Genomic DNA, 23,343 nt, shown 5'->3' with positions numbered 1-23,343 from the left:
GCAAGGTTTCTAACCAATTTGATGATATGCAATCAACAGACCTGAGAGTTTGAATCATTTTTAAAATTAATTAAGTAAAACAAAAAACATGTAAAATATATTGATTGGCTTTTCTGAACAAAATTCACTGTAACACATTTTTCCCACCATCTTCTCAGATTTTGCTTCCTTCACTATTACATGCAGATTGGGAAAAGGACAGGACACAACAATGAGAAATCACACATCTCTCACCAGTTTCATCCTCCTGGGATTGACAGATGACCCTCAGCTACAGATTCTGATTTTTATATTTCTACTGATCACCTACATGTTGAGCGTAACTGGAAACTTGAGTATCATCATCCTTACATTAGTGGATTCTCACCTTAAAACTGCAATGTACTTTTTTCTTCAAAATTTCTCCCTCTTAGAAATATTATTCACTTCTGCCTGCATTCCTAGATTCTTGTACAGTTTATCAACAGGTGACAGGACTATTACCTATAATGCTTGTATGTGCCAACTTTTTTTAATATATTTTTTTGGAATAACAGAATTTTTTCTCCTGGCTACTATATCCTTTGATCGATATGTAGCCATATGCAAACCCCTGCATTACATGACTATTATGAACTACAGGGTCTGCAAAAGGCTCATCTTCTGCTGTTGTGTGACTACATTGTTGATCATATTGCCACCACTCAGTTTGGGACTGGACCTGGAATTCTGTGCCTCTAATGTCATTGACCACTTTGCATGTGATGCTAACCCTATGCTGAAGATCTCATGCTCAGATACATGGCTCACAGAGCAGATGGTTATTGTCTGTGCTGTGATGACTTTCTTCATGACTCTGGTGTGTGTGGTTCTGTCCTACATTTACATCATCAGAGCAATTCTAAGACTCCCCTCTGCCCAGCAGAGGACAAGAGCCTTTTCCACCTGCTCTTCCCACATTATCGTGATTTCCATCACCTATGGCAGCTGCATCTTTGTTTATATCAAACCTTCAGCAAAAGATGAAATGGCCATTAATAAGGGAGTGTCAATACTCAGTACTTCCATTTCCCCCATGCTGAACCCATTCATTTACACTCTGAGGAACAAACAAGTGAAACGAGCCTTTAATGACTTGGTCAAAAGATTTAAATTGCTCTCAAAGAATTAGGGGAATGTTGATGTCAGTATCCATAAGCATATTTTCTTCAGTTTCCGTCTCCTTTTGCCTTTTCCTGATCTAGATTTGCCATCGATTTGGTACCAGCCCTGGTCAAGTCACCCCTTTGATCTCCTTATAAAAAAGCTTCTTTCTGATGATAATTGTAATGAAGAAAAATGAGAATAGATGTCTCAGGAAATCTAAGCATCACTTCACTCCTAACATTTCTTTTCCAGTTCTAAGAGGTTCGGGAAATTTATCTTAAAATATTAATACAATAGTGAACACCATTCCTTTAAATATAACACATACAAAAAACAAACCAAAAACCTTACTCAAATAAGAGACTTAATTTTGAAAAGAATCAATACTTGTCTAAGAGTTAGAAAAATTTCATAAACTGAAGATATATTTTAAAATGAGGAATAAGTATAAGATTTAGGATTTGAAAGAAGCATTTAGTAATGAAAAATTTTGAAATGACTGGATCCTATCTAATAAGAAAGTTATTTAAAATTTGCCAAAGGGTCATGAATTGGGTTACAATGAAGAGAGGAATGTCCTGGTAATTCCTGTTAAAGGTAAGTCCTTCAATGAAGTTACATAGTACAGATTTACATTGATGTGCCAATTAAAATGCTAAGTCTTGAGTGGAGAGTATTTAAGCATACAGATGGCAGCAAGTCCAAGGAAAGTCACAAAAGCAAGAAGAATGATAAATAAGTAGTAAGCCAAATATACTGGGAAAGAAAAAAAAAGAACAATAAAATGTGGCTACAAATATCAATGTGATGATCTGCTTTTTTAAATGAAAAAAATGTCATTTTGAGTCCAAATTATGCATCCAAGCATAATTCCTTAAAGAAAGACCAGAATTTCATTACTGAAAACATTCTGTACCAACTTCCACTTCCACAGGGCAGCATAGTAAAATTTCCTTTGATCCTTGATCTTCTACTTCAGGACACCTTTTGTATCGTGGACTGTGTTGGAAGGAACTTTCCCTTACCTTTTCAACTTCCAAACCTCCAGTTTAAATGACATGCCCACAGGAATTTTTGCTAAGCATGTCTCGTGATTCCACCAATAGTACCACTAGGCTTAGTCCGACTCATTCACAGTAGTGTCATCACTTACCCCGCTGCCTTCATACCTTACCAAACTATAATTTCATGTTTATTTGTCCTTATTCTATCTGAATGGCAAATGCCTTGGGGAATGTCTGCCTCATATGCCAAATTCTAGAATGCCTTATGCCTGGCACCTGGGCAAATATTAGTTACATAATGGATAAGTTTCCAATCTGATGATTTGAAATTTTGATGATGCAAAATGAGAACTCATATGAGATGAAAAAAAAACACAAGAGTAACATCTGACATGAGTCTATGAATAGAAGATAAAGAATGACATGACTATAAGTAACAATTGTGTCACAATACTTATTTTTAAATATCTGAAGTAAATAAAATGCAATCTAAAATTGTGAAAATAACCCTGCAATTTATATGTATTATCATAATTTACACTGCAGAAATGTGGAGAAATGGAAGTGTAAAAATGTTAGTATTGCTAGCAAGTAGTAGAACTAGTATTCAAAACTAGTTATATTGATTTCTGAAAGAAATATTTATTCAAGTAAATGGTTCTACTTCTCAAGAGATAATTTCAAGGAACATCTTAAAAAATACAAGTTAGTACTAAATTTTTTTTTTGGTTGATTTTCTTTCTTTCTTTTTTATTTTAATTTTTATTAAAGTATCATTGATATACATTCTTATGAAGGTTTCACATGAGAAACAATGTGGTTACTACATTCACCCATATTATCAAGTCCCCCCCATACCCCATTGCAGTCACTGTCCATCTGTGTAGTAAGATTCCCCAAAGTCACTCCTTGTCTACTCTGTGCTACACTGTCTTCCCCATGACCTCCGCACACACCATGTGTACTAATCATTATATCCCTCAGTACCCTTCTCTCCCTCCCTCCCCACCAGGCCTGCCCCACTCCTCCCCTTTAGTAACCCCTAGTCCCTTTAAGTCTGTGAGTCTGTTGTTGTTTTGTTCCTTCAGTTTTTCTTCGTTGTTTTACTCCACAAATGAGGAAAATCATTTGGTGCTTGTCTTTCTTTGCCTAACTTATTTCACTGAGCATAATACCCTCTAGCTCCATCCATGTTGTTGCAAATGGTAGGATTTCTTTCTTTCTTATGGCTAAATTGTTTTTCGTTGTGTACCACTTCTTCTTTATCCATTCTTCTACTGATGGACACTTAGGTTGCTCCCATATCTTGGCTATTGTAAACAGTGCTGCGATAAACAGAGCAGTGCATATGTTTTTTTGAAACTTGGCTCCTGCATTCTTAGTGTAAATTCCTAGGAGAGGAATCCCTGGGTCAAGCAGTATTTCTATTCTTAGTGTTTTGAGGAACCTCCATACTGCTTTCCACAATGGTTGAGCTAATTTACATTTCCACAAGCAGTGTAGGAGGGTTCCCATTTCTCCACATCCTCATCAGCATTTGCTGTTTGTCTTTTGGATGTTGGCCACCCTAACTGGTGTGAGTTGATATCTCATTATGGTTTTAATTTGCATTTCTCTGATGGTTAGCGATGTGGAGCATCTTTTCATGTGCCTGTTGGCCATTTGAATTTCTTTTTTGGAGAATTTTCTGTTCATATCCTCTGCTCATTTTTTAATCGGGTTATTTGCTTTTTCAGTGTTGAGGCATGTGTGTTCTTTCTATATTTTGGATGTTAACCTCTTATTGGTTATGTCATTTACAGATATATTCTCCCATACTGTAAGATGCCTTTTTGTTCTGCTGACAGTGTCCTTTGCTGTACAGAAGCTTTTTAGTTTGATATAGTCCCATTTGTTCATTTTTTGCTTTTGTTTCCCTTGTCTGGGGAGATATGTTCATGATGAAGTTCATGTTTATGTCCAAGAGATTTTTGCCTATGTTTTTTTCTAAGAGTTTCATGGTTTCATGAGTTACATTCAGGTCTTTGATCTATTTTGAGTTTACTTTGTGTATGGGGTTAGACAATAATCCAGTTTCATTCTCTTGCATATAGCTTTCCAGTTTTGCCAACACCAGTTGTTGAAGAGGCTGTCATTTCCCCATTGTATGTCCATGGCTCCTTTATCATATATTAAATGACCATGTAAGCTTGGGTTTATATCTAGGATCTCTATCCTGTTCCATTGATCTATGGGTCTGTTCTTGTGCAAGTACCAGATTGTCTTGATTACTGTGGTTTTGTAGTAGAGCTTGAAACCAAGGAGTGTAATCCCCCCAGTTTTATTCTTCCTTCTCAGGATTGCTTTGGCTATTCAGGGTCTTTTGTGGTTCCATATGAATTCTAGAACTTTTTTCTCTAGTTCATTGAAGAATGCTGTTGGTATTTTGATAAAGATTGCATTAAATCTGTATATTGCTTTGGGCAGGATAGCCATTTTGACGATATTAATTCTTCCTAGCCAGGAGCATGCGATGAGTTTCCATTTGTTAGTGTCCTCTTTAATTTCTCTCATGAGTGTCTTAAGTTTTCAGGTATAGGTCTTTCACTTCCTTGGTTAGGTTTATTCCTGGGTATTTTATTCTTTTTGATGTGATTGTCAATAGAATTGTTTTCCTGATTTCTCATTCTGGTAGTTCATCATTAGTGTATAGGACTATTAGTAGTAAATTTTAGCAAGATTTATTTCATTAACAAAGTACCAAGATAAAAGTAAAATGTAATGCATTTATATGATATACATTATAAATACTAATATAATGATAATAATAATAAACTATATTAATTATTATAATTGGATGATACACTATAAAAACTCTAAAACTTCATTTAAAAAATTGACTTTACCAATATATAGAAATAAAGAGCTAGCAGATATGGAAAACTAAGTAAAAGCCAGAGAAGAGGAGAAGAAAAGGCCTTTTATCCCGGATATTCAAACTCAGCGAGATAAGCCTGTCTCCAGGCATTTTTCCAATTGCTAATCATCTGTTCTATGCAGAACCTCCTAATGTAAGCCCATTAAGAATCTAGAGGGCCTTTCATGGATTTCTCAAAATTTAAGAATACTTTAGAGAAAGGTTGTCCATGTTTCAGCCCCCATTGAAGACTAAAATGTTTAGTGGTCTTCCACATTTCAACCATATGAAAGCATTGGGGCAGATACCCTTACCCTATATCTATCGATCACTTCTGATTTCTGAGATATTTAGCTTCTCTGAATCTTTGATTCTGTCGTAGTCTATGCTATAATTCATCATCAATCTAGGTGATATATATACTACAGTTAACATTTAACCTTTGCTCTTTCCGCCTTAGCTTACCTATACCACTGCATATTGGTGTAGAGTTCACCTTCTGAATACTAAGTACTCAGTGAGACCAATGGATATAACTGTTGCCACACTGCTGATTTCTGGTTTCTTTAACCAAAGCTGAAAAATAATTTTCTATTCAAGCCTGATTTGTCCTCTGGGCTCACAGCTTGGTCACATATGTATACGGTATCCATGATATTAGTTTTCTAAACCATAACCTTGCTGCTCATTGCTAGTATGCAGTCACACATTACCTCAGTGTGAGATCTGAACAAATGAGAAATAGGCACAGGATTCAGATGATTACAATAGTTGCTTCATTCATGTAAATGTAGATTGAAGAATATGGCTAAGATGAGGGAGGTTGCTTAAACTGGTTTGACTTTCCTGCCGTGTTAGAAGCCAAGCAATTCTGCTATCATTAGGCAATAACACTGTCCCCGAGAGCTGACTCAGTGGTGGGTAGAGGTAAGAGGGCCGTGTGCTTGCCTTACACATAGCCAGTTACGAGTAGTGATTTATTCTAATCTCATCAAACAGGTAAATTTTGTAGAAAATTATTCAGAAACCTAGGTTTTGCAAATGTTCTTGGGTGGGGATTTTTAAACATTCATAAAAGGAGACAAGATACAATAATTACCAGACATGTACTCACTGTCTGGTTTCCATAGTTATCGATATATTAAAATTACTTTTCTCTATCACTCTCTGATATTTTATTTTTTGGCTGGCATTTCAACTTTTACCATTCACCCATACATTCATTACATTTCACCCACAAGTTTATCTGTAGATATGGCTAACTGATAAGGAAAATGTCTTAATAAGAATAATACCATTATGTCATTATCCCACATGTCAATTATCAATCAATCACAATAATTTCTTATATTCTGTGTATATTCAAATTTTCCTGGCTCACATAAAGATGGTTTTTTTGTTGTTTTGTATTTCTCTCAAGTAAGGTGTTTGGATCAAAATCTAACATATCACATTTGGTAGTTATGTTGCAGCATTAAAAAATTTCCTTATGGTTCTTACAATATTTTATTGCTTTAGTTGAAGGAGAAATGAGGCCATTGTAGTGTATGATATCATTGGTTATTTAACTGATTGCTTCTTTATGGTATACTTTCTATGTACGTATTAGTTAGATTTAACTGTTGATTAAAACCCAATTTCTACATACATGTTAGTTAGATTTAACTGTCAATTAAATTTAAATTCATATTTTTAGCAAGATGTTCAATAGGTGAGGCTATATGTTTTCTATTGCACCACATCCTGAGCCTTGTAGTATCCATTTGACATGCTTTTACCAATGGTTAGTTCGGTGTGTTCTGGTCTTGGCAGCATGGTATCTCTACTATGAGTACCCCATCAGTAGATCATAAATGGTGTTTAGTACATACTAATGCATTGTCAAGGTTCATTCTTCTGTTAATAGGTTTAAAGCATTGTTTTCTTTTTTATTTCTGTGAATTCATGGCTTTTTTGATATACAATTTGATTCCAAGGAAAAGTGTAAAGGAACATTCCCTCCTTTATCAATATTCTGTGGTGATAATTTGATGCCCTAGTGACTTCCACTGGTTATCAATTTCCTTTGAAAGGCTATATGATGATGGGTTTTTTAATATATTTGGCATGTTTTAATCTATTAATGTCATTATTTTAGTTGCATGCTCAGATTGTCCCCTTTTAAGCCAGCAAGTAGGATCTAAATTGGTTCTTGTGTCCTCATAAGACTCTTTGCTACTTTTTTTTTCTCATGCAATAAGATATTCGAGGCTTAATTTTTATGTTTCCTTTTTTATGTATATTTTTTTGCTTTACCGATATTGGTTTTTTATTGTAATATAGTTGATATACAATGTTTTATTGGTTTCATATAAGTAACATAGTGGTTCAACAGTTACAGATATTATTAAATCCTCACCTCCTTCTAGTGAAGTTATTATCTGTCAACATAGAAAGATGTTTCAGAATCACACCTGTGACCAGTTTATATAATATTAGAACTTTTGTACCCCTTTAGCCCCTCCATCTCCCTCCTCCAAACTCTTCTCCATGGTAACCACTTCTCAGTATCTATGAGTCTATGGCTGTTTTTATTCATTCTGTTTTAGTTTATTTTTATATTCCAAAGTAAGTGAAATTATACGGTATTTGTCTTTCTCCAGCTGCCTTATTTCACTGAGTCCTATGCCCTCTAGATCCATCCCTGTTGTTGCAATTGGAAGTATATCATTTTTTATGGTTAAATGATGTTCTATTGTGCATGTGTACCACATCTTCTTTATCCATTCATCTATTGAGGGACACTTAGGTGCTTCCATGTCAGGGCTATTTTAAGTAATGTGGCAATAAACATATGGGAGCATATATCTTTTTGAATCAGGGATTTTGTTTTCTTTGGGTAAATTCCTAGAAGTGGAATTACTAATATACAATAAGGGAGTCATGAATATATAATTGGGAAAGACAGCCCCTTAAATAAGTGCTTTTTGTCCAGGGAAAACTGGACAGCTACATACAAGACAATGAAGCTGGATTATTGTTTAACTCCATACACCAAAGTAAACTCCAAATGGTTCAAAGACTTGAATATAAGACATGAAATCATAACAGTTAGAAGAAAACATAGGAAAAAAATCTATTGAACACAGATATGAGCATTTTTTTCCTGGACAGATGTCCTCAGGCAAGGGAAACAAAATAAAAAAAGAACAAGAGACTACATCAAACAAAGCTTCTTTTTAGTTTGTACACTTAAGGACAACATCATCAGAACAAAAAGGCAGCTTAGAGTATGGGAGAACATATTCATAAATGATACCCAATAAGGGGTTAACATCCAAAATATATAATGAACTCATACTCCTCAACATAAAAAAAATAGCTAAAAAAAACCCAGGTAGAGTAGCTGAGCAACATTTCTGCAAAGAATTATTACAGATGGAAGACAGGCACATGAAAAGATGCTCCACGTTGCTAATCATCAGGAAAATGCAAATCCAAGCCACAAGATGTCACCTCACACTAGTGAGAATGGCCACTATCCAAAAGACAAGAAATAAAAAGTGTTAGTGAGAATGTGGAAAAAAGGGAACCCTCCTACACTGCTGGTGGAAATGTCAGTTGGTACAACTGCTGTGGAAATCAGCATGGAATTTGAATGTTTCTTAGCCTTAATGTGGAAAGAACTCTTTCTCCATGAAACAGGTTCCTCTCAGTAGGAAATAGTATTTGGAGACTACACCATGTTTCCTGAATTGTTCATACAGGAACATGGGTAATGGGCAGAGCAGCTAGGTATAAATAAACTAAACTTCCGAGTATTGAGTTTGACAAGCATTCTACAACATTTGTAGATTGTATCAACAGAAATATTTTGTATCTTTTCTTTGTTACTGACCAAGATTAATGGTAATACTATAGAACATATTTTCAAACTGATGTTACTGTAGGTACTTTCTTCTTTGTTCTATTAACAGACTCAAATTTGTCAATTTCATACACTAGGTTTCCAGGAGCTTGAACAGAATCAATCTCAGAAATACTGTTTCCTACTCTCAGATACTTCTATATACCTGTCTACCAGGCTTAGCTCATATCATAATTTCAGTGAAATGTATAGAAGTTTATGCTTTGAAAGCAAATAATAGATGTTCAAAAGCGAGTATATTTTATATAAGCTAATTTTCTACTGGATTTTAGAGGAAATTCAATACCTTATATCTTGCAAAGACTCTTGATCTGACCTCTGGCATTCATCTCATTTTTTCCTTCAATAAATTGTAAACATCACTATTTATCTTAGGGAATTTCCATTAATGTATTCACAATTCTTTACATATTTCCTTTATTCAAAGTGTAGCCATAATTTACCTTAAAGGCAACTTGGTTAACAAAAAAGATGATATCCTGCTGACTCCTCTGATCATCCTGAGGTTATCCTGAATTTCTGTCATTATCAGTAACAACATCAAAGGCTCAATTAACTAGAATAAAATATTGCTGGGGAAGAAAAATTTTTCTCTACCCTTCAAGCTTCTTGTGGATGGCCTAAGAATCAAATTGGCATGATACAGATTTACAAGAGATAAGTAAATTTAATTATGCATATATAAAGAATCCACACAGACAAGAGATTTCAAAGACAGTGAGGAAAATGTATATATGTCATCATGAACAAAGGAGAAGGTTGGTAAGGGTCTGGGATTTCAAAGGGGAGAAAAGTAATTCAGTGGAAAATGAGAGCAAGTGTATGGTAAACAAATGTTTTCTGGGTCACAGAGAAACAGTGTGACTTGGAGAGGAATTTTAACAGACTTTGCTGAATTCCTTCCTGTCTACCAGGCTTAGCTCATATCATAATGTGGTTACTATGGTAATAGATCTCTTACTGGAGCAGTTTCTCTATCTAAGTTCTTTTAGGCTTTTAGGAGGAAGGGCAAAGTTTCTTCTTGAGTCTTTTGGGCCTTGCTAATTTTCAACTCAAAATAATCTGCATGTCACAATGGCACATTTTGGGCCAGGCTGCCCTTGGTCTCCACTTTCAAATAGTCATTTTTGTTCTAAACATATGATTCCATTTGCAGTCATTCCATTTATATGTGGGGTAAATGGGAATTTTCACTCAGAAATTCCAGAATCTCCTGCATGGCCTTATTTCATTTACATATCAGTGGATGTTTCAAATCCACCAGTTTATTGGGACAAGGTGTGGAAAGAAAATGGTCTTTTTCTCCACCCCTCTGTTCCTTGTATGTAAATGGTCCTGCACTTGCCAATCACCAAGGATCCGTCCATGGAGTTGCTCTGGAAGGGGTGGGCAGGGGCTGAGAGGACCAGATGGGAACAGCCATGAGAAATCCTTCCCCTTGTCTTTCTTCAGTTTCCTCAGATTCATAGGGAATTTGGGCAACCACTTGCTCTTGGAATTACATTTTGGCTGTCATAGACAGGGTTTGGTAAACTCAGTCTGTCCATGTGGGTGCAATGCTTTGGCAGGGTGCCCCAATAGATGGTGGGGATATATCCTAGGACCCTCATCATAGTGGTGGTTTGGAGATCTCCAGGGACCCCACCAATGGGTGGTGGAGATTCACCCAGAGATTCCCTAGGAGGGATTTATTGTGCGGTAAGGTGCCTCCAAGAGGAGTGGGCTTCTCCCCAGTATTTGGGACATATGGGGACACCAGAAGTAGTGAAGTTGGACTCCTTAGGGAATCTGAGTGCACATGGTGTGGCAGGAAATATGGGGTGGTTGTTTCTTACATCATTGGAGAGGAGAGAGATACAATTTGGCGGCAAATGGCAGAACAGGGAGACACATTGTGGGATTCCCTGAAAAAGGAACGAAAGCTACTGAGAACTGAGATCACTCAGCTGAGAGACATAATACTGGTGTGGGAGGGGACGGCAGAAAAACGGGAGCTGCAAGAGGCTGTGTGTTCGGTGAAGGAAGGGGTGGGTCCAGCAGCCCAGGGTGTGGTCGAGGAGACGTCAGGGAGAAGCTGGGGAGGAGCGGGTGGGGCTGAGGGAGGAGATGCTGCTGGAGCCTGACGCATTGACACTCCTGTACTGAAAGACCACCCATTTGTAGTTAAGGAAAAAAGGACACAGCCAATGTCAGGTCCTCAGGGAGAGGAGCAGCCCCCTCCCCAGGTTGTGGAGCTCACCATGGCCCACCCCTGTATCCAGGCTGAACTGGTAGATTTGAGTGCCCAGTTTCAGCAGAAATCCTTGAAACCTCTGCCTTTTATGGCTTTTGCATCTTTGGGATTTAGGAGCAGAGGGCATTTTTGTGTCTGAGTCAGAAATGGGTGACCTGGTTTACCTGATGACTCATACCTCTCTACACCAGAGGTTACAAAATACCCATTACATGACAAGGAATCATGCACTTTTGGACTGGCTGACAGCAGCCCTAAGGGCAATTGGGCCTATTCATGGTGATTTAACTTACTTACCCACTAGCTGGCAAACATATGCAGAGATCCAGCAGGTCTTTTGGAAGTTAGACATGAAAAATATTATTTATAATATGGACCCTCAGGACACCAAGGAGGAGTTGATCACCATGGGGATGAGAAATCTAATGCTCCGTACAGTTACGCCATCCTTCTTTGGGTTGCTAGTGACTGTTTTTGTCCCCAGCCCCGTGCAGGAAAAACATAAGTGATGTTACTTGTGTGATAGCAGATCTGGAGGAGTTTGAATCAATAAGAGCACAGAAGGAAATACAGTCTACTACTGAAAGAAGAGGCTCAAAGGGCCCCATGAGGGTATTGAGGACCCAGATGTAGATTGATTTGGTAAAGGTGGGGGAAGTGAAAGAAAAATGTGATGGACTGCCCAATAGATTCTTGCTAAAGTTGTGGCATCAATTAAAGCTGGAGCAGCAGTTCCAGCCACTGAAGTCCAAGATGCAGAAGCTGGAGGCAAAGTCCTATGTCAAGCCTGTGTGTCTGCAGGACTTTCTGTGGAGAGTACTCAGACCCCATCTGGGTTCCTACTCCAATAGGAAGGTATTTGGCATTGCACTTTGATTGAGTGGGGTTCAAGGCCCCCACCTTGGGGGATATGGTGGGGACTGGAGGCAATATGTAGAATTAAGACATTCATTGGTTCCCAATGAATGCACATGTTCTGGCACTGGTGGACACAGGAGATGAATGCTGTCTGACTATGGCAACCCTGGGTGGTTTCCTAGGACCACATCTGTGAGAGATGGCTGTGGGGTTAAGGAAATTAGAGTGAAGAACAACAAAATCCCATTGAGAATAGGGTATTTACCCCAAAAAGGGTATGCTGTGTATGTTTTTGCATCCCTGATTATATTTCGGGGGTGGGTATCCTAGACTGCTGCAACATCTACAGAAGAAAGGATGGGCTGTGAACAGCACCAAGGTTCAGGGACCTGGTTTGTCAGTAAAGTTCTTAGGGGTTGTCTGGTCAGGTAAAACTAAAGTTATCCTGGAAACAGTCATAGATAAACTCCAAGATTTCCCTCTGCATACAACTGTGGCTGATTTGTAATAGTTTTTGGGTTTGGGGCTACTGGAGAGTGTTTATCCCACACTTGGCACAAATTCTGAGGTGCTAATACCAGTTGGTATGAAAGGGCATCAGGTGGGACTTAGATGAAACATGTGCATCTGCCTTTACCACTGATAAGAAATCAGTCAAGGCTGTACAGGCCTTGAGTGTAATGGACCCATCAAGGCTAGATGTTCATGTAACCAAAGGTGATTATGGATGGGGCCTGTGGCAGCAGCTTGAATGGACCTGACAATATATTAGATTCTGGCTGCAACTCTGGAAAGGCACTGAGGTCTGGTGCTCACTGATATAGAAGCAACTGGCTTCTGTGTATCACGCCTTGCTGGCTATGGAGCCCATCACTGGAACAGCTTCACCCAAAGTAATAACCATCTATCTCACTGCACTTTGGGTGTGAACCTGAACCCAAAATCTATGGAGTGGCGTGGCACAGACACCCATATTGGCTAAATAGGGCACATATTTACATCAATGTAACACCCCCTCTACTAGCCCCTTATGTGGAAAACTCCAGCACTTATTGGTGCCAGTGACATACACCAGTGAAAAGCAGTAAGAACTTGCTTTGGATCCATTGGTAACAAAGAGCCCCTGTCAGTATGAAAGGGACCCTATAATTGAAGATGCTTGGTATACTTCTGCTCCAAGCATAGGCAGCCCCCAAAGTGGAGGTCTGTGTCTTTCCATCCTAAGACTGAGACAATAACAATATGGATGGAGGATGGGGAAAAGGGCAGCCAATGGGCTGAATTGTGCTCAGTATGGCTCATGATCACCCAGGAGCCCTCCCCAATAGTTGTCTGCACTGACAGCTGGGCAGTCTGTTGGGGCTTGACTCTGTGACTACCAACATGGTATGATGTCAACTGGATGGTTGGTCCCCGGCCCCCTTGGGGCCAAGAGTGATGGCAAGATTTAAACAGTTACCATAAATCATGTGACTGGATATTTGCCTTTGGCACCCCCAGGGAATGAGGAAGCAGACACATTGGCCCAGGTGTGTTGGCCAGAAGGAAAGCCTGCCTCTGATGCAGCCCAGTGGTTACGTCAGCATATGTTCCACACAGGACAAAAGACAGTGTGGGCTGGAGCCCATCGGTGGGGCTTGCCGTTGACCTTTGAAGAAGTCAGCAGAGCCCAGAGGAGTGCCTTGTGTCTCTAAGAGGGACTTACATTGACTCCCAAAGCAACATGGGACAATAGTAAAGTGGCCAATGCCCCTTGTCAGGTGGCAGATAGACTATCTTGGGCCTCTGCACATATCAGAAGGATAGCAGTATGCAATGACTTGTGTGGACACAGCTACTCAACTATTGGTTGCTCTCCTGGAGATCAGCAAACCACCAACAGGAGCCTAGACAATCTCTTTGCAGTCTATGGCCAGCCACAGGTGATTGAGAGCAATCAAGGCACCCACTTTACTGGACATGTGTTACAAGAATGGGTGCAGTAATTAGGAATAAAGTGGAAGTTTCATGTACCATATAACCCTACCTGGGCAGGCATGATAGAGAGGTACAATGGTTTGTTGAAATCTGTTCTGAAGTTGAACACCAAAAGCCTGTGGGGCTGGTGAGATCATTTATGGACAGTGCTATGGTGTTTGAATGAGAAGGCCTGCAAAGGAGCCTTGAGCCCCGTGGACATGCTAACACACATTGCTGCCTCTCCTATACAAGTGTATGTGGAAACCAAAGAGGAGTTATTGAACCCAGGATATGGCTAACAGAGCAATATTCTGCTACCAACCCCAACTGCATTAAACACTGGAGACTTTGTTACATGGATGTGGCCCTGGATATTTTGACACATGTATCAGCGATTGCTGGCCCTCTGGCACCTTGAGGAAAAGGCCTGGAAGCTGGCCTCCTGTGTATTCCTGGAATGAAGCAGAGTGGCCGCCAACGATCACAGGAGTATATCTAAAATATCCAGGAGGTAAGAGCATCTTACAGGGATGTTTTGTTTGTATTTATGGTCAGTGCATGTACGTCCTGTAGCTCTATATATTGCCCCATCTGTAAATCGCATGGAGGGGGTGAAAGTCTGGTATACTAGACCAGTTGCATTGCTTATTAAAGACACAAGCTCAAAAACAAAAAATAGAAATAGTAAACTATCCATTTATTCACGATTCAGAGGCCAACAGTAGCAGTACTAACAGGCATCCCTAAGACTAACATCAGAAAATCTATGGAGTCAAAAATAATTTTTATTAATTATCATTGCCTGTATTGATACTTCAGATTAGTTCACAAAGGTTTCTACAATTTGTCCCTGGTTTATCACCATGTACAAACTATTTCCAAAATAACACTACATTTTGTGTCACTTTCAACATTCTAAAGATATCCTTCCCACTCTGGCTTTAAAAATGTCCTCAATTTTGGAATTATTAGCCATAGCAACTCTGTTAATGCATTTCTCAAAATTGTGTAAACATACAATCATCTCTATCAAGTTTCTGTAGATATCATCAATTAAGAGACACTTTTCTTCCTCATTTGTTATTGAGGGTTTTTTTGTGTCTTTCAAATATTGATACCTATCTGTCACTTACTTTTTCTATTTATGAGTATGTCATCAGTTATAACAAACTCGAAACTTGAACAACTGGGAATATTCTCTTTTAATTTAAATTCTGAAACATATTCACAACTATACTAATACACATTTAAATGATAATAATAATTACTATTTATTGATAGCTCATTATGTTATGTTCTGAAATGACTTTGTTCCCACTTTCTAGAAATTTAAGATGTCTTGTAGGTTTTATAAATGAGGAATTATTCACTCAGAGGACACAGAAACCTCAGATTTTCAACCATTTTTCTTCTTTAGCACCCAAATTTTAAATCTGTAAGGAGGAAATGAAGTTTCCTGTCTTCCATCTAACATTTTGAATTCATTTCAATTTTCTGATACTTCTTTCTCAATAAATGTTGTGCCAAGTCTCCCAGTTGGAGATATTGCAGGAGGATCAGTAAGAATTTGGCCCTACTAATCAAATTAATTTATTTCCTATTACTGCAAATTATAGTTGATGAAATTTAGGATATTTTTTAGTATCATAAATCCTTGCTTCAACTTTTGACTTCATGAGACAATACACAAACACATATACTGCCAAAACATTTAGATATTTCATGTGCTAGATGGACTGGATAAAACAGAAATTTTCACCAAAAAATTCATAGTTCCATATATTTTGGAAAATTTTTGCTTTGTAGTGAACTACTTATTTTCTATGAAGCTTAACCTGAAATGATTTTGTTCAGGTATAAAATAATTGCTATTTTCAAAGTAGTCTAAACCTTCAGAATTTGATAGACAGAAAATAGTTTATTTTCTGCCCAATTACAGAAAAAGAATTTATCTGAAATGTCTAACATACACCTACCTCTTCACTATTCTATGATAACATTTATGTATGTATACATACAGGTATATATTCATTCATGTACGCATATATGCTATCTATTTGTCTACATATATGTCGTCTATCAGCTATCTTGATGAGTTGATTACACTCAAGGCCTGTACAGCCTTGACTGCTCACTTAGCACCAGTAAAAGCAGCGGCACATGCATCATCCCAGTCCCACCTGATGCCCTTTCATACATAGTGATACAAGGGCTTCAGAATTTGTGCCAAGTGTGGGATAAACACTCTCCAGTAGCCCAAAAGGCCCCAAATCTCTTGTAAAACTGCCACAGTGGTAGGAGTAGGGAAAGCCAGGATCTGGTCTATGACTGCTTTTGGGAAAACTTTACTTTGCCAGGTTGGGCAGAAACCCACCAAGAATTTACTGACAAACCAGGTGCTTGAACCTTGGTGATGCTCGCAGTCCATCCTTTCTCATCTAGATGATGCAGCAGTCTAGGTACCGGCAATTCGAAATCTGCAAAAAAATCAGACATGAGCATGATATCATCACTGTACTGATATAGCTGCACCATTTGCAGTTTCTTCCATGTGGCCAAGTCCTGGGCTACAAGTCAGTGACAACTGATGAGACTGTGGAGTTATCCCTGTGGAAGGACAGTGAATGTGCACTGCCAGCCTTCCCCCATGAAGGCAACCTGTTCCTGACTTTCCTGTGCTATGTCAATAGAGAAGAAAGCATTAGCAAGGTCCACAACATAATGGTATGTCCCTAGATCATGACTGAGGGTGTCCATAAGGGCTGCTACAGAGGGACAGCACTGTGCAAGGGGGATGTGACTTTTTCAGTTCCCTGTATTCCATGGTCATATGCCAAGAATCATCAGGCTTTTGCACTGGCCACACTGGGGAATTAAAAAGACTATGAGTGGGCTTTTTGATGCCCACCTTTTCCAACCTATAGAGTTTCTCCAATTTCCTTGTTTCACCAGGCAATTTATAATGCTCAGTATTTGTCACCTGGTAAGGTACAGTCAGAGCTACAGGTGGGTGTTGAGCATGTCCCCTCAGAACTGCCTTTACCACATGTTTTTCAGTCTGAACTCACCTGTAATGGTTTGTAACCGCAGGCCCTGCAGGATATCTACCCTCAAAATATATTCAGGGATGGGAGAAATGTACACAGTGTATTCCTTGTGGATTTTACACTATTCCCAATGGGATTTGGGCTTTCTTCACTCTAACTGCCTTACCCCTATAGCCATCTATCACAGCAAGGGTCTCAGGAAAATGCTCAGGGTTGTCATAAATCAGAGAATATTCAGCTCCTGTGTCCACCAGTGCCAGGACACATTATACATTCACAGTGGACCAATGAATTGCTAATTCTCCAGGTGGCCTCCAGTCCCCACCATGTCCCCAAAGTGGGGGCCTTGACCCACCCTCAGTAAAACTGTGATGCCCGATCATCCTCCTGTGGATGTTAGATCCCAGGCAGAGCCTGAGTACTATCCCCCAGGAAGTCTTGCAGGGACACAGGTCGGACATGGGGTTTTGCTCTCTGGTTCTGTGTCCTGGACCTCAGTGGCTCGAACTGCTGCTCTGGCTTTAATTGATGCCACAGTTCAAACAAGATCCTATTGGGCTGCTCATCAAGTGTTTCTTTTACTACCACAGTCTTTATCAAATCAACCCACATCTGGGTCCTCAAGACCTTCATGGGGCCCTTTGCACCTCTCTTTTCAGTTGTAGCCTGTACTTCCTTCCAAGCTCTTATTGTTTCAAACTCCCCAGATCTGCTAAACTACAAGTAGCCTCACCTATGGGTTGCCCTATGTGAGGGACAAGAATAGTCACTAGGGGCCCAAAGATAGATGAGGGAGATGTATGGAGCACCAGAAATCTCATTTCTTCAGTGAACAACTCCTCACTGGGGCATTCTGGTCCATATTATAGATGATATTCTTTATGCCCAACTCTCAAAACACCTGCTGGAGCTCGGCATACATTTTTCAACTAGCGGATACGTATAGTAAATCACCCTGATTAGGCCAAACAGCCCTGATGGGCTGTCAGCCAATGCAGAAGAGCTTGATTCCCTGAAGTGTGATGGGCACTTTGCAACCACTGCCACAGGGAAGAGTGAGTCATAAGGGAAACCAGTCTACCCATTTCAGAACACAACATAACAATCTTTTCCATCCCCATATCCCAAAGATACAAAAGCCACGTAGGCAGACGTTCTAAAGACTTCTGCAAACCTGGATGCCTATGGACACCAGCTTCCCCTGGTTATAGGGGTGGAGCATGGAGTGCTCTTCCGCCGAAGGAGCCCATGGTCTTTGCATTTTTATTTTCTTAATTACAACAGGGCAGGCCTTTAACATGGGAGAGGCTGGTTCCTTGGGTGGTGGCCTTAGCAACATATTCACCCTCAGCCCTATATCCTCATCCTCTCCCGACATCTCCTCCACCATCTCCAGGATTGAAGGCACCGCTCTTTCCTCGCCCTCCCCTAGGCCTCTTGCTGGCTCCTCCCTTGCTGCTAATGTATCTCCCAAGATCATGACCTCTCTTCTCTATAACTGTCTGTCTTTCTTAAGGCCATCCCATAGGTCATCTCCCAGCTCCTCCAAGTGACACTAAGTGTGTCTCTTCTTGATAACTCCTTCCACTATCTCGATTAACAGACATCCCACAATCCTGGTTGCTATGCAGTCACTCAGTACCTCTAAGCAACCTTCTATCTCCCAAGGGGCTAATTCCACAGCTTCTGCTCTACCCCTCTAGGAGGTGCTTTACACTAGACCAATTCCCCTCTAGGGGCTCCCAAGTTGGAAGCCCCACAGAAAGGGAGCTCCCTGGTGACCCTGCACCCTCCACCACTGCAGCCACCAGGGCCACCCCACCATCCACAGTGGGTTTTCCAGGTATCTCCCCACCCTTTCTAGGGTCAGCCCACCCAAGGGTTGCTTGCACCCATGAAGACAGATTTGAGGTTCAGAGGTCCCACCGACTATCACCAGATGTAACTCCAGGGAAAAATATTTTCCCAGCCAGGAGCAGAATACCTTTGAAACCAAAATCAGTTAAAGGGAGAAATAAAGTGGGAGACATCTGTTTATTGTATACAAGCACTTGTCCACTTCAGCTCAACTGTGTCTCTAAACCCAGCTGCAAAAAGGGGACCCACCCAATCTCTCTGGTCCATATATGCCTTTGTTCCCTCATGTAATCAATCACCTTTTGGTATGGAAATGGACTACTTCTCTCCACCCCTTGAAAACACCTATTGATATGGAAATGAATTAAGGGTAGGTAAGAGATTCTGGAAATTTTGCAGTATTACCCACAATAGATTTCCTGGATTTGGACATTCATATTGGCCAGAAAATCCAATAGTATCCTATTGAATGGGAAGAAATTGAACAAGAATTCATAAAACATATCTCCTCTTGAAATGTGGGATTCACATACAAATCAAGTATAAAAATCAAACGAATATTCATATTTGACCTGATTGTTTATAGTTCATAATGCGTGATCAAAACCAAAAGTTTCTGTGATGACTACCCTTGTACTGTTCATCATGTAAGAACTTATTCACTATGTAAGAATTTGTACACCATCTAAGAATTTGTTCGTTGTGCTTCAGAAGATCTTAGATTGATGAGAATTAGGCTTGGGGTGGATTAATGATTGTGCATTGAGTCCCCTGTACAGAATTTTATTGTTGTTAACTGTTAATAACCATTTGATCAATAAATATGAGAGATGCCCTCTCAAAAAAAAAAAAAGAAAAAAAGCAAAGAGTTGATGACGAGGAAACTGTCTTTAAACTATTAAATTCTTTGAGTTTTCATAAGTAAAAAATAAAACAAAACATATCTCCTCTTGCCTATCCTGCCTTCAACAATGGTAACATTTTTTGGGCAAAGCCACTGAGAGAGCCAGTAATTTGCAACTCCTGAGACTATGACTTTGGTTATAATCAAAGAATCTGCTTTAAATTGTCTGTTACCAATTCGGCATCACATATGACATTTTCTTTTTTCTCTTAAGTGCACAGGAAAAACTGGGATCCCGTTTCCCAGAGTGCCCTCTTCCTCACATGGTTTTAATTTACAATTTGCTGGTAAGATGACCTTGTTCAAAATTTGGAAATCAGAATAGAATCAGAGGCTAATATTCTCCAGAGGTGTGTTTAGTCAGATTTGTGAACACGGTAAGATCCACAGTGGCCTCTCAATAAATGAGACTCACCAGCTTTACTGCCAAGGCAACTGGAAGAACTGTTCTTAGGAACTACAGAGGGTCACTGCCATTTAGCAGTAAAAGCGTTCCTGTGTTTCACAGTGAAATCTCAATGTAAGTCTCTTCAGCGTTCTGTCCCGTATTCACACTTCTCCTCAACTTCCATCATAACCTTCTACCCAAACTTCGGATTCTGCTGTCCTGAACATCTACTACCCCAGCTCTTGCAACATTCTTAGAAGCTGTAGTAGTGTAGAGCAGAGAACTATTCCCTTCTTCCCTTTTAGGGGCTGGTCCAGTAATTAAATTAACATAAGACAGATTACCAGGAAAAAATTAATTTATTTCCTACAGATGGAGCCACATAAAAATGTGAGATTCAAAGAGCTAAACAAAAAACCCAGCTTTTATACCTTTAGACAAAGAAACAATGGATTTGTGAAGAATTGACATACATGAATGAAATTTAGAATGAGGAAAATCATAGCTAAACACATCTAAGTTAATAAAATCACAGCACAGCAGGCAAAGAATGACAAAATTTGCATTAAATATTAATATAGTTTTCTAATACACTTTCCTTTCAATTTTTTACTGTATTGTTTCATGATATCTCAATAGTTTTCCCTTTTTAATTAGCTTTTTTTATACTGTGTAGTTCAATGCCATGTAGTACATGGACCACATTTGCCACTAACACCTATATTTTTCCAAAACATATAATCACTTCAAAAAAAAAAAAAACCCATGCCCATTAAACAGTAATTCCCTATCTCCCCTTAGCTTCTAGGAAACACGAGTCTGCTTTCTGTTTCCATGGAGTTACCAATTTTGGGTTCCCTATGTAAGTGGAATCACACAGCATGTGAGATTTTGTGTCTGACTTATTCACACACAAATGATGTTATTGAAGTTTGTACATGATGCATGTATCAGTAATCCAATTTTTCTCTGGATAAATAATATCCCATTGTATGTAACTGTCACAATTTTTTCATCCATTAATTCACTGATGGACGTTTGGATTGTTTCCACATTTTGGCTATTGTGAATAAGGTGACTAATAACAATAGTGTACAAATATTTGAGTATCTTTTTTCAGTTATTTGGATAAAAACTGAGGAATGGAGTTACTGGGCATATGGGAATTTTATGTTCATTTTCCTTAAAATCACTGTCAAACTGTTTTCCATAGTGACTCCACAATTTTTTATATTCCTACCAAGAATATATGAGGGTTCCAATCACTCTAAATCCACATTTTTAAAATAAGTATAGCCATCTTAGTGGGTTTGAAGTGGTTTTGATTTGCATTTCCATAATGGCTAGTGAAGCATGTGTTTGTTGGCCATTTCAAGAAATGTTGCACATTTTTAATTGGATTATTTGTTTATGTTTTTGTTATTGCTGATGTGTAATAGTTTTGGATTTTCTCTTTCAAGTCAGTAGTAATTGGTGGGATTCTACAAATTTGGGCTTTTGACTATGCCATCTGCTTTGTTGGTACAAAATTCTTCATAGCATACATTTATATTCCTTTCTATTTCTATAAGGTCATTTAGTAGTAAATTGAGTTTCATTTCTGATCTAAGTAATGTTGAGCCTTCTGTCTTCAGTTCTTGGTCATTGCAGCTAAAGTTAAATTTGCCGATCTTTTCAAAGCTACATCGTTTGGCCTTTTAATTAAACACATACAGGCTTCTGCGGTTTATTCTTACGTGAATATTGACAAAATATGTCTCTCAAGGATTGTCCATTTCATCTAGGTTATCAAATTTGTGGTTATAGACTCATTCATGGTGTTAGTTAATTTTTCTTTAATCCATATTCTTTAATCCATATTCTATGTTGGAAATTTAGATTATCAATTATTAAGCTTTCTTCTTTTCCAATGGATGCATTCAATACTATGAATTTCCCTGTAGGCACTACTTTCACTGCATCCCATAAATTTTAATAGGTCATTTAATCTTCATTCATTTCAAAAATGTTCAATTTCTCTTGAGATTTCTTTGATACATGTGTTTTTTAAATATCCACATAATTTAAGGTTTTTCAGTGTTTTCTTTTCATTTATTTCTAGTTTAATACCATTGTTGTCTGAGAGCAGATATTGCATGATTTATATGCTTCAAAAATTTTTTAATGTGTTTTATGGCCCAGAATGTGTTATATCTTGGTGAGTTTGAGAAGAATGTGTTTATAGCTATTGCTGGTTGACATATTCTACAGATGTCTCAATTATATCCATTGATGTTGTTATTTAATTCAAAGAACTGTCCTCATTGATTTTGTTTTGGCCAGATCTGTTTTGGACAGAGTTGTTGAACTTTCAACTATGACAGTAGGTTCATCTATTTCTCTTTGAAATTGTATTATTTTTTCCTCAAATTGTTTGTTACTCTATTGGTAGGTATGTGAATGTTACGAATTCAAACAATGTGCTTTCTAATGGTACCTGTGCAAGGAATTTTTTGAAATAAATCCCACTTGGTCATGGTATACTATCATTTTTACGTATTATTGGATTGAATGTTTTATATATTCTTTATAATTTCTGTATCTGTTATTCATAAGGAATGTTTTATGAAGTTTGCTTTCTTCTAATGTCTTGCCCTTTTTAGTGTCATAATACTGATGACTTAAAACTGAATTGAGAGGTATTGCCTTCTCTTCTGTTTTTTTTGGAAGGATGTGTAAAATTGGTAGACTTTTAACCATTCTTTTTTTAAAAAACTACAGAGTTAGTAGTTTTTTAAAAAGAATGGGCAAGTTCACAATTAAAGCTATCTAGACCCTGATATTTTTCTGTGGGAAAATTTCTAACTACAAATCATTTACTTTAACAGTTACAGGATATTCAGCTTATACATTTCTTCTGCATGTTTCAGAAGTTTATATTTTACAAGCATTTTGTCTGTTTTATATAAATCACTTATTTTTGGCACAAACTTTTTCATAATATCTCATTATTCTTCTAATATCTCCAGGATCTATAGTGAGATCACTACTCAATCAGTAATGTGTGCCTTGTCATTTTCCACTGATGATTCTAACTAGAGATATCTCAATTGTATTTATCTTCTAAAAACTGCCTTTGGTCTTTCCTGGGTTTTGCTATTTTCCATTTTCTGTCTCATAGAGATC

The 23,343-nt window shown here is 38.4% G+C and overlaps 1 protein-coding gene across 1 annotated transcript; it reads left to right on the top strand.

Annotated features, from left to right (window-relative positions):
* The first annotated feature begins 211 nt into the window (after positions 1-211).
* On the top strand, positions 212-1,150 carry LOC140843786 (olfactory receptor 6C2-like). Its single transcript, XM_073214210.1, has one exon. It carries the CDS (start codon positions 212-214, stop codon positions 1,148-1,150), a length of 939 nt encoding a protein of 312 aa, XP_073070311.1.
* The last annotated feature ends 22,193 nt before the right edge of the window (positions 1,151-23,343 follow it).

This window comes from Manis javanica, chromosome 10 (assembly GCF_040802235.1).
Source record: "Manis javanica isolate MJ-LG chromosome 10, MJ_LKY, whole genome shotgun sequence".
In the NCBI taxonomy this organism is placed as follows: Eukaryota; Metazoa; Chordata; class Mammalia; order Pholidota; family Manidae; genus Manis; species Manis javanica.
This window is presented reverse-complemented; position numbering and strand designations above follow the sequence as displayed.

Bases quoted from the DNA above. Each gene is read 5' to 3' on its own strand.
- LOC140843786 (XM_073214210.1), top strand. From the start codon at position 212: ATGAGAAATCACACATCTCTCACCAGTTTCATCCTCCTGGGATTGACA.